A 12681-nucleotide genomic window follows, 5' to 3' on the forward strand; every position below is an offset into this window, starting at 1 on the left:
TAGAATTTCCTTTTTTGGGGAAAGGTTTCTTCCTGGGATTTACGACATGGCAGTAAAGAACTAAAGACAAATTGTTCTAGGTGTTTCACCCTAACACCCCCCCCCCTCCCTCCTTTAGCCGCAAATCGAAAGAATCGATATCACATTATCGAGAAAACGCCGCCCAAAAACAAACAAAAACTGTCTGACCATTGCGCTAAGCCTAAATTATTTTATTTACTACCATTTCGCTAAGCCTAACTTGATTAATTTATTATTATTATTTCGCTAAGACTACCTTTATTGATTTATAAATCATTTAATTTTTTATCACTTCACTAAACTTAAAATGATCTCATAATAATAAGAATAAATTATTTAATTTTTCACAATTTCGCTAAGCCTAAATTATTTTAATTTTCACTATTTCACTATTTCACTAATCCTAAATGATTTCACTTTCACAATTTCACTAACCCTAAATTATTCCACGTTTCACAATTTCACTAAGCCTAAATTATTTCATTTATTATTTAACCACAAAAAACAATTACTCCACACTGCGACTATCCTTTAAAATTAAATATTTCTTTACGAATTTTGTCGTACAACCACGTGGTTCGTCTGTTATTTTTTACGAAAATTAAAAATACCGCGTCTTTTCGCTCGGCTATGCCTCTACGGGTGGAACCGTCATACTCATGCGCAGAAGGTCGAAGGATCGAAAACGAGGCTAAAGGAAGAAAGAGAGAGAAAAGCCGGGGAAAGCGCGCCGCCACGATTCGCGCGCGCCATTGCATAGCGTCGATACGGAATAAGTCCTAAAACGTTGCGACTTTCAGCGATTAAATATAATACCCATAAGCAATAATTACTTAGTTTTTATTCATTTGAAAATGGCAGAGCCACAAGGCATTGATAACGATATTAATTCCGATTTTTCGGAAACGTTTGAAGTTATAAATGAGGGAGAAATCGAAGAAATGGCGACGGAAAACGAAGAAGAGACTTTAGAACTCGATAAGTACGAAGGGGAACAGGGAGAAACGTCGACGGCAATCATCTCAACAGCCGACGCGGTTAGCGACGAACTAAAACCCGGGATGTCTACCCGCCATAATCCCGACAGAAGTACTAGACCTAAGGTATTGGGTAAGAGAGATTCGTCCTATTATTTGGAGCGAATGTCTATAACTTGCTCCAAGGAGTACCACGATATGGAGTTCCATAAAAAGGGTCATAAAGACGACGTGGAAATTACGCCAGAAAATTTTAGATTTTTTGCTACTACAAAATCCAAGAGAAATTTATATCTCAGAGGTTTCGTATACATTCTATGCAGAGTAAAAAAGGATGTTTCCTACTGGAGATGCCAAATTAAAGGTACAGTATCACGTCATCCTAATAGGCGACTAAGAGGGAAAGACTCGGGAATAAAACTGCGCCTTCCATCTCGCTTTTCGGCGCTTTGTATGCAGGGCCGGAAATAAGCACAGGACACTGGACATTGTCCAATAAAATTTTTAAAATGTCCCATAATATTTTTAAAAGCTATGGGTTTTTTTCCCTGAAATTATGATAGCTTGACTATGAAGATGCAACACTATTTTTGCTGACTTCAGTGGTCAATGTCCTATAACTTTTCCAGTCAGAAGGGAGGGGGGGGGGGGTCAGTGGACACATGTCCTTTAAGAAACCGGCCCCGTTTGTATGCCCCGATACTGAGGGTTGCCTACCCCTTTTTTACGTCTAAAAGGTCTATAGGGTAATGGCAGCCCTCTGGCTTTAACTGTATTAAGCTCTATGGGGAAATAACATAGGGTGCCATTAGTCTATTAGGCAACCGTTAAGCGCGGTTAAAATTAAGAAAGGGGGAGGCTATTTCTATGTCCCCTTTATTGCACATTATTACCGATTTTTGTTACGAAACATGATGAAAATGTAACAAATGCATTATGGGGTTCTATTTTCAGCCTGTAGAGGTTGTACTGTAATTAAATTTAAAGAAAACTGCAAAAACTTGCAATGGAAAGACGTGAACTCGACCGAAAATTTGATGGTAACGAACAACACGAACCATCATTTTCACATTCATCCTCCGTACCTGAGTTTCGAGAAAATGGTCCAACTTTACGATGACCGTTGGGACAAAATAAAACGTCGTGTCGTGGTCAGAGGTCAGAAATTAGGGAGGTTCATCCGGGAAGGTCAACCGCCTCCTAATAGGTCTTCGGGCAAGAGAAAATACAACCATAAGGAAATGGTACGCAAATCTACGCAATGGAAAAGATCCAACCTTAATCAGAGTGGGGGTGCTGGTGGTAGTCAAAGTGACCGCCAAAGTACCCTGGAAGCATCCGCTTCCGGCGAGGTCACTTCCGCTTTAGAAGGAGTACCCAATCACAGGATAGGTTGGGCCTCAACGTACTACGAGGAATATTACAACCTGGACTACGACGCCGAAGCAAATACAGTGGGCTTAGGTCAAGAGATCTCGCTTGAACCGGAAGAATTTCGTTTCTTCAAAACGACAAGATGCAAAAGACTTCTCTACATCCAGGGTTTCGTTTACAGCTTAAACCGTGTGCGTCAAATGGTCACCTACTGGTGTTGTCATCAGTCCGAATGTTGCGGATGCGCCGTTATTAAATTAAAACCCGAAGCCCCCAAAGACTTTAGTTGGCAAACGATCCAAGATACTCGATTTCTGACTGTCTCCAAAAACAAAAACTTAACACTGCATTGTCATCCACCTTTTCGAAGCTTCGATATCATGGTGCGTTTCTTGGAGGATCGGTGGAAGAAACTGAGGAGACACGTCAAGGTCGGTGGACAGCGTTACGGAAGGTACATTCCTCCGGGTGAACACATACCCCCAAAGACATCTTATAAGAGAGAGCCGTTTCCTGATAAAATGGACGATCCCTTAGCGTACGCCAATATTCTATGCGAAGTCGTAACCACCGAGAAAGAGAAACCAGTTATTTTCGCTGATGGATATCTTTACCACCAATCTTGGCTACAGAATCCCACGGTAAGTCCTTGTGAGTCTTCAAAGGGAGCGCGAAGGGTTGAAACAAAAAAGCAAACGCTAGGAATTTGTTTACGACCCCGAAATCTCTCTATCATTTCATTGGTCGATCAATCAACGATCTACTTTAATGTAAATCAGTTTTGGCAGCGTACTCGCGTATTATAAGACATGTTCCATAAGTATGGCCCTATACTTCGCAATGCTAGGGGCTTACAGCTCGAGATAACTAGTTCGAGAACGACGGAAGCGAGAACTACACTCGGTGGTTAATTTTGCAGTCCATCTTCCTATTTAGTCTGCATTACTAAGCCTTTGACTACCCCTCACCAGGCGTATCTTTACCCTGAATCTATGACCTACCTCCCTCACTTCATGACAAGTTCTAAGTAACCAGTGACAAACTCATGGAACATATCTTATGAACATATGCTTGTACTCATGGAGAGTCAGTGGGAGGGTCCAGTAAATATGGTTTTTGTTGGCTTAGAGATGACGTGTCCCTTACCGCGTCACTTCCAACTATTTATATTTGCCTCTGACAAAAATGAACTTGTTCGAACTGTTCACGATTCATTTAACAGTTAACAGTTAACCAATAACCTAAAGCGTTCAACTATCTCTCCCTTTAACAGGCCAACGAGCAAGGTGAAGTAAGATTAGACTGGAGATGTCGCAACCGTCCTTGCAGAGCCACGTTAGCGACATTGTCGCGAGACAACGACAATTACAAGATTGTCAACATGAACCCGTGTCACAATCACGCACCGGCTGAAACTTACCTCGAAGCTTTGAAACAACGTAACGAATTCTTAGAAATGATGCGGAAAAAAAGAGAGAAAACCCAAGAACTAGATGGAATGATTTCGTTGGAAGAAGATAAACTAGAAGACGGTGACGTCTTGCCCAGCAATTTCTTGGATGATAATGACTTAAACGATTCAGATTTTTCCATGGATGGAGGAGAGGAACCCACAATGGAGGACACACCCAAAGAAGAGATTATTATTATGGAGAACTGTTTAACACTTTCGGGTGATAAGTTCCTACAAGACATCGTTAACGCTGATGATGGAACCAAGATCCTACTCTTCGTGACGATTAAGAACGTCGACTACTTGTCCATCGCTTCAACTTGGTTGATGGATACAGTTAGGTCGTCTAAAATGCCCGAGCTATTTACGCACTTGTTTACTATTAGGGCTAGGGTACGATATGGCGACCCTTTACCCTTGGTTTATGCCCTAATGACAAGTGGAAGTCAAGAAGCCTTCAGGTCGCTATTTATCGTAAGTTATTGCTAAGCCTTGTCTCTAAAAGGGGGCCGAAGGGTGTTCAAAATATGGGAAATAGAATAAACTCACCAAAACATTAATTCGCGTTGCTTTTAAACGAACTTTCAAAGATGTTGACATTAAGCCTAAAAGATTAAAACACTTTTATTCCGTAATTTTCCCTCAAAAATCCAACCGGCGCTCTGATTGGGCAAAGTTTCAGCCAATCAAAGAACTGATGCAAAACGCGGGGAAAGGTTTGAAAAAAAGATGCCCTATTTCGTTTAGGCCTTGGCAAAATTACAGTCCACGAGTTAACTCTTAATTTTCGCGTTTCTTTCTTTGATTGGCTGAAACTTTAGCCAATGAGAGGGCCAGTTAGTTTTTGCGTCAAAATTTAGAAAAATACTAAAAATAGAAAAATCTTTCAGGCAATTTCGAAATTTTGTTGAATTTCTAAAACGTTTTGGGGGATTATTCTAAACAGACTAAAATTAACTTGTTTGAACCCTGTATTCCCTCTTAATTTCAGGACCTTAAAGTATTAGCTAGCGGTGCCAAAGTAAGCCTTAATCCCATCCGTATCATAACATCTCTGGAAGAAAACGTCATTAAAGCCAGTAAAGAGATATTCCACGAAACGCAAATAATAGCGGGACATTATCACTTGACTAAAATGGTCTCGGAAAGAGTCTCATTTATCCTAATGAACATAAACTACCTCAACGCGGAATCCCTAAAGAAAACCGCCAAGAAATTAGTCGCCATGGCCTTCTTAACTCCGGACAAAATTAAAGAGGTGAGTTAGATTAAAACCCACGAGACAACAATTATACCAAGTCTGAGTGAGTGACCTGACACTATTGAAAGGAGGTAGAAAGGTCTTCTAACCTTTGACACTACCCTCTGATTACGATGATACTTTTATTAAAGATAAACCAACTTTAGTCTTAAATCACAAAAACAAGGCCTATTTAGTATATCCCAGGAATTTATTCATTTATACGAAGCAGGAATGAATAATAGGTATTATTTAGCGCGTCTTATAGCCCACGTGATCTATAGAGAGGTTTCGGTTGAAGGAGGAGCTAGGATTAGTAATTAGGTAATTTACACGGTCATACATGGTTGGTTGAATGCATTATTAAGGCTTAAACCCACTACCAATATGGAACCCAGAACTTCTTTTGTGTGACGTACTACTCAGCCAACTGAAAGCTCTCTAATTAGTCTGTAGGCGACCATTTTGGGGTAGACAAGCCTTAATATAGTCCTTTTTCAAAATCAGGGGGGGGGGGAATACAATGTGGTGTTTGAACCCCTTGATTTCTTATGAAGGGGAACAGGCATGAGCACACTTAAATTAAGATACGGTTTCAAATACCACGGACCATCCAAATTTGGTGCAGGACTGGTAACTTTGAAGCCCCTTACAAACGTCTCCTCTTTTGAAAAGCGTGCATTGGACCAAAGATTAACTTCTATTCATTCCCACTTCTTCTAACTAAACAAATTCCTGATATTTCCAACTCAAACATCCAAAAATCAAAAGCCCCAGTGACTTATTTATCTACTTCCAAACTTATGATGACATATCCTTATGAAAACCCAAGAGGAGAGACTTCACTTCTTCAATTTGCCAGTAGTAATAGATTACTGGTGGGGTCTCGCGAGTCCACAAAGAGATTGAATAGATGGGCGTAAAAAAAGGTGATGGGGGAACGAGAGAGAGGTTAGAGTGTCAGTTGGACAGACACGTTGTATCGATTAGAAGGACCCCCACAATGCCAAGTAAAGTTACCATTCCGAACGAACTAACGTTCAACTAGGCCTAGCCACTCACGAGTTTGCCCAGATCAGGAACGAATGGATGAAGTGCTAGATTTATTTGTCGCCTAAAGAAAGAGGGTCATCCTCGCTCAAACTGTCCCTGTCAATCAAGAGTTCAAAAGAGAATGGGACAAGGCCAGGGGCTAGTTTAATTTTGCACGAAAAGAATAACAAAAGGAAAGCACAGTTAGAACTCAGCTAGCTATACATAGTTTGCAGGCATTGAAGACTCCTACCATTAACACAAGGAGACCAAGCGACTTAGAGTGTAAAATTGTCTGCTACTTTACACTCTAAGTTGCCTGGTCTCCTTGTGTAAATGGTATGAATCCTCCCTGCGTGTAAACTATGTATAGGGGGCTTTCTATTGGGGGAGGAGCTAAGATTCGTAGCTAAGATAATTTTCACGGCCATACTGGTGGGTTGAATGCAAAAGGAAAGCTGGTACCCACCAATATGGCTGCCAGAACCTTGGTAAGGTTTAGCAGGGTGTGACGTACTACTCAGTCAACTGAAAGGTCTCTATAGAGTGGTACTGAAAGGGGAGGGGCTAAGGGGACGTGACGTCCATACCACCACGAAATTTCTCGTGACGTCACACCCTCCGAGGTACCTCTTAGTCTTACCTCGGTTTTGGATACCATATTGGAAGACTGGTCAGCTCAGGCCATACAATTTGTTTCTTTAACAGGTATGGAAGGAATTAAAAGACAAAACTAGCGCCGATGAGGAACCATTAGTCAATTGGTTCCAAGAAACGTTTGTCCTGGGACCAGTACTTAAAGTTGATGGCTCTATGAATTTCTACTCCACCCCAACATTCCCGCCAACTTTATGGTCGCAAGAACAACTGCTACAAAATAATACCTTTTCTCAAAATCCATTCCAAGCTTTGTAAGTTATTTTTAAATTTTAATTAACTTCTAGTACTCTACTAGGATTAAGTTTGAGCTTTGTCAATTTAAAAAAACTATACAGGGTGTTTCTGGTAAGTCTGGCAATGTTATGTGAACGATTTTGAGTCGAAAATGTTCTTTGACATTTTGCCCTAAGGGTCACTGTTTTCGAGTTATGATTGGAGTGTTTTAGGAATGACCCCTTTAATTAAATTAAATTAGCAATCATTGAATGTTCAGTTTCTTAAATTTAAGGGGCCATCCCTAAAATACTATGGAAAATCTTAACTTAAGATCTGAATTTGATTCAGGGTATATCAAGGTCAAAATTTCCAAAAAAGAAGAAAGAAAGAAAAAAAAAAAAAAAGACGTAATCCCCTTCGTTCTATGCAATTAGCAAAACAAACTTTTTCTTAATCTAAGACTTACAATTACAAAATCCATGAATAAACTCGATATAATATAGTGGATTCGGGATTTTAAATTTAATAATATTCAATGATCAGTTATTATATTATCAAATGAAAACTACGCGGCGCAGGTTAACGGATTCGTTCAAGGATTTCCATTGGAAATGGAACGCCCTGATGGAAAGCGTTGATGGAGTCAATCCATTGATTGAAGTGCTAAAGAGAGAGCAAGAGGCGAGCGAAGAGGTCATAAGGAATCGTTTAGCCTGTCAGGATCGACATTTGCTCGGGGAGGCCCTAAGCGAAGTCCTGGCCAATCGACCTCGCAGGAGAAACCTTGATTTAGTCAACGAAGCTTCACTCCTAATGGAGTTGGAAGACCCGATAAACATTTTGACAGTCAGTGAATATCTTCCCAACTTGTAATCGAATTAATAAATATAGTGCTTCTACGAATAAATGCCTACTTTTGAAAATAAATATTGGTTTTTGAGTTTTCAATCTTATTTTTGACCTATTTTGGAAATTGATATAGCATATCAATTTCCAAAATAAGTGTGCAGGCATAAATTAAGGGAGACTATGTTCTCTTGGAAATCAATTTTGAGTCGAAAATGTAACCTCTATCGCCATTAGCCACAAGGGACACTGTTTTCAAGTTAAGATTATACATAATATTTTACGGACGATCTCTTATATTTTATTAAGAAAAAGACAATGATTTAAATTCTAATTTAATTAAGGGGTCATCCCTAAAACACTGAAATCGTAACTCTAAAACAGTGGCACGGACGGCAAAATATCATAGATATTACAATTTCAACTCAAAATCACCCAAAAGAAAATCCCCTTCATTTATTCATGCAGACTTATCATAAACACTCTGTATGTTTAAAAGGAAACCACCTGTTTTTTGACATCAATGGCTTTAAATAGTGAAAAGATCTTAACGTAGATTAAGAAGAGTGTAGACGCATCAAAATAATAAAAATAGCATAGACCGTTCCATTAAATACCTGCAGCGAAAACCAACGCGCGAGAGCCCGGCCGCTGTCATCTCATCGGAGTCTATTTCCCTCCCGCCAAAACGGAGCCCCCCCCCCCCAACCCGAGTAATCCCTACACGTGGGAGGCTTTCCAACCAACTAGCATTGCCTCTCGCGGTGCTTCTTGGCGCGCGCTGGGGAAATTCGCCTGTGACGGCGGCTCCCCACCCCCTTCCCTGCGGTGTTTGCCTCTCTTAATTAATGGATCATTCTATGCTCAAAGAAAACAGAAGTTTTTCAAACATTAAACAACAGAAGAAGGCGAAGAAGAAAAATGAGGTATTTAAAAAGGCTTAGTAGAAAAGAAGAATATGGAAGATTTAAAAAGAGACGAACGAACGACGCTACGTTCCAATTTTCTTCAAGACCCAGATAAACAAAGACGGTGAAGTTTTTCATAAAAGGTAAAAAGAATCTTCGGACGTCGCCAAGGAAGTAGAAAATTACTTTTATAATATTCTTTTAAAAGGAACATTTTCCTTTAACGTTTCAGGGCCAGAAACACCCCCACATACACTAAGCTTAGCTTTTTTAAAACAAATTTTAAACCATCGAGAAATGGCACGCTTTCCTTTTATTATTAAAAAAAACCCTATGGCCGATTAGTAACGATGGTGACCTCATTTTGCATCCAAATTATACTTTTTTTTTATGAATGTTTTTAGAAGGGAATCAAAGGAATTTAGTTTAATATTTTAATTTTTTTTAATCACTTGAGGATTAAATTATTTCGGATTTAATTATTCAATTATTCATGGAAAATAGTCAGAACTATTGTTTAAAATCAGGTGCCATATTTTAAGAATTTTTAATCAATGAAAAATTAAAAATTAAACAGGAAAAACTGGGAACTGGGAATTTTTAAATAGCTAGGTATTTACATTTTCAGGTCATGGTTTACTTTAAATATAAAAATTTACTAATTCTGAGCGATTCATTCATATTGAGTAAAGTGGTGAAATACCTTATCTATATGAAAAGGGGCGGATTATATTTTGCTCTTTTAGAATTCACGTGGTCAGCACCGTCAGCTTGAGGCATACCAAGTCGCTAAAAATCTATACAGTTTCTGCTTATTTATTATAAAGTTTGGGGTTAGCCAAGCCACTCAAAAACTATAAAATTTTAGCATGTATATTTTTTAAGCATTTTGAAGCAAAATAAGCCACTGAAAAACTAAAGAATTCGCATTAATTTATTAATAAATTTTGGACCTAACTAAAACACTAAAAAACTCTTGAATTCTTATTTATTATAAATCACTTCTTGAAAACCATAAAATATGGATGGTCAAAATTTTATGTTCAGTGAGGACTGGTCAGGTTTGGTTTAGTTAGGTTAGGTTAGATTTGGTTAAGTTGGGTCAGGTTTTGTCTTTTAAACTTTTAAGGTTTTTCAACAAATTTGTACTTTTTAAAGAATAAAATTTCTATTTATAATCTTTCGGTTTCATTATTACCCAATTTAAAATTTTCCCAATTGTCGGACACCCAATTTTTAACTCTAGAAATTGTGGCCCTATCAAAATTGTCTAAAGTTCACCCAGTCGTCGTCATCCAAAAATATCTTGCACCCAGTTGTCGTCGAAGACCCAGCAAAAATTTCCACCCAACAGTAAAATCGATTCAATTCCCAACCGGAGGGAAAACGGGGGAAAACCCAACGTTTTAAAATATTCAAATTTTCTTATCTGACATCATCATTTTAGCTATTCTATTTACTATACCTTGAAACACGTTTTCTACTCGATTTAACTCCCAAGACTTGGCTGTGTTGGGTTGGTTTGAACGAGAAGGAAGAAGTTAGGACTACATTTGAAGAAAAGTTTCAATATATATTTCGATAAAGTCCGTGGAGAAATAAACGAAATTTGCAAGAGCAAAATTGCCAAAGAGCGCAATTTTACACGTGTTGTCAAGGCAACAGAGCTCTAAGGGGAAAAGGCGCTTTTTCCGCATTGAACACGACACAAATTGCATCAAATAAAGACGAGGTGGGTCCATCCAAGATCCGAATAAGTATCTAGAAGATGGATATATTTTTGGTGCAATAATAAATGCAGTTTTACCAAAAATATTTTGACCAAATTCACAGACTGGAATACTAATTATATAGTTCATGTTTCCAGGTTTTCCGTAATTATTTCCCGAGATTTTCACTGACCTTTTAAGGTCAATAAAAGTTGGTTTTCTATGATAAGAGTATATTTGTTAAGAATGTTAAATTGTTAATGAACAAATTTTAACTCTTAAATCAACACTAAAATGATCAAATTTCCTGCTCTTTTTGGTCTATTTTTAATTTTCTGTCCAATACCACCCTTTATTGGGAGCACCCTGCATAATAGCATAAGTTTATAAGATATGTTCCTTACTATGACACTACCTACACTTCGTAGTTCTAGACTTACAACTCGAGCTAGTTTGAGAACGCCGGAAGCGAGAATTGAAGTCCTACACTCGGTGGTTAATTTTGCAGGACTTCCATCTAATCCTATATTTAGCCTGCATTACTAAACCTATGACAGACAGCGCCTCACCAGGCGTATGTCGCTTTACCTCGAATCTATGACCTACCTCATTCACTTCATGAAAGCTCCAGTTTGTAACCAGTGACAAACTTATGGAACATATCTTAGCAACTTATGATATAGTAAATATTCGGATTGTATACTGAATCGATTCAAAGAAGCACGTTTTTTCCTGACTCGGTTTGAACGGGGCTCGAAAACAGTTTGTATGTTGTTGGGGTTTTATTCAAGAGGGAGGAAGTCGGTGATATAGTTTGTCTGAGCCTGTATATTTCAATAAAAATCGGATTAAATTTCTATATAAGTCATAGAAATTCTGGAGTCTGGACTCTTGTCTGAAGTCTGCAAGTGGGAGTTTCTTGCGCTTAAATCGACAGAGTTGTCAGTGATACCTCGCATTTAAGCCTAACGAGTCGTAAGTAAGATTACTTAGAAGACAGCCGAGTTTGACTCCCGGTTGTTGATAAGGCAGTTAGTTTCCGGCGCCAGGGATTTAAAGGTTATCGGATCATGTATAAGAGAAGGAGTTGGAAAGTGCAAGTCCAACAAGTTTATTTCTCGGATTTAAGTTTATAAGTTATATGTTCCATCCATAAGTATGACACTTCCTATACAAGTTCGTAATGCTACTGAGAGACTTACAGCTCGAGCTAGTTCTAGAATTGAAGTACTACACTCGGGTTAATTTTGCAGGACTTCCATCTAGTCCTAATTAGTCTGTATTACCAGAAGTAAGATGAGACTAGAAGTAAAGAGCTCTAGTAGTAGATAATGGCACTAGTGAACAAATTTGAGGATTTTATGCCGCTTCCCACGCGCCTACACTACTGAGAAAAAAATTGGTCGAGTTCCCAAAACATTTCCTACCCCCTTAACCTCAACCTAAAGCCGCGGAACACGAACGCGGGTGCTTGAATCTAGTTCGGCCGGATACCGCCGCGAGCGTCTCACGTTTTGGAGGGAAAATTTAGAAACCGCTACCAGAGGGCCAACCGTTGGTGCCTTATCAAGAATATTCACTTTCGCCAAGTGAACAATTTGGTTAGCTCAGTACTTCTGGTCTCATCTTACTTCTGGTATTACTAAGCCTTTGACAGCAGCGCCTCACCAGGCGTCTTCGCTTTACCTCGAATCTATGACCTAACTCATTCACTTCAAAATTACAAGCTCTAGTTTCTAAGTTACCAGTGACAGACTTATGGGGGAACATATCTTATTAACTTTTTCTATACTACATCCCTTTCTCTCTCTCTCCATCTATAAGACCGATAAAGATTTAGTTTATTCTCTTGGAAAACCGACTTTCCATTCGTGAGACTCAGGGCTCCGAAATTTCTGGCTGTATATAGCTTAATTCTTCCTTGGTATTTAACAGACTAATTAATCTTTAAAGCAGCGGGTTCCGTTTAACGTTTTAGCGCATGCCGAAAGACATCTTAATTCCCGCAACGCTTGGCATTCACTTATTTGCAATTCAAATTTCACGCCTATAATTTTATCTCATCTGATAATGGCTTGTACGTCTTAATCTTTCTAATTGCTTTTTTGGTTTTTAGTATAAATTGTTATTCGTGTTCTAGATACGTAATTTTTGTTCAGATAATCAGATTAGCATCACTTGAAGCTTCGAGGTTTAATTCAACACATGGGTTTAAAATTATTTATTTTACAGGCTTGTAATGGGT

At 38.7% G+C, this 12681-nt stretch overlaps 2 protein-coding genes across 5 annotated transcripts in view; one reads left to right on the top strand and one right to left on the bottom strand.

Moving 5' to 3' along the window:
- Positions 1-12681, bottom strand: part of LOC149718300 (ecotropic viral integration site 5 ortholog-like) — a 117388-nt gene that overhangs the window by 87498 nt on the left and 17209 nt on the right. The window lies entirely within an intron of this gene.
- On the top strand, positions 735-7900 carry LOC149718303 (uncharacterized). The gene is made up of 6 exons (XM_089840656.1): positions 735-1362; positions 1953-3013; positions 3646-4299; positions 4817-5083; positions 6806-7008; positions 7552-7900. The coding sequence occupies exons 1-6, from the start codon at positions 876-878 to the stop codon at positions 7844-7846; spliced, it is 2967 nt and encodes a 988-aa protein (XP_089696782.1). The 5' UTR covers positions 735-875; the 3' UTR covers positions 7847-7900.

The sequence above is a fragment of the Phalangium opilio genome, unplaced genomic scaffold (assembly GCF_054372755.1).
Source record: "Phalangium opilio isolate 3A_F unplaced genomic scaffold, DU_Popi_V2 ptg000002l_1, whole genome shotgun sequence".
Classification (NCBI taxonomy): Eukaryota; Metazoa; Arthropoda; class Arachnida; order Opiliones; family Phalangiidae; genus Phalangium; species Phalangium opilio.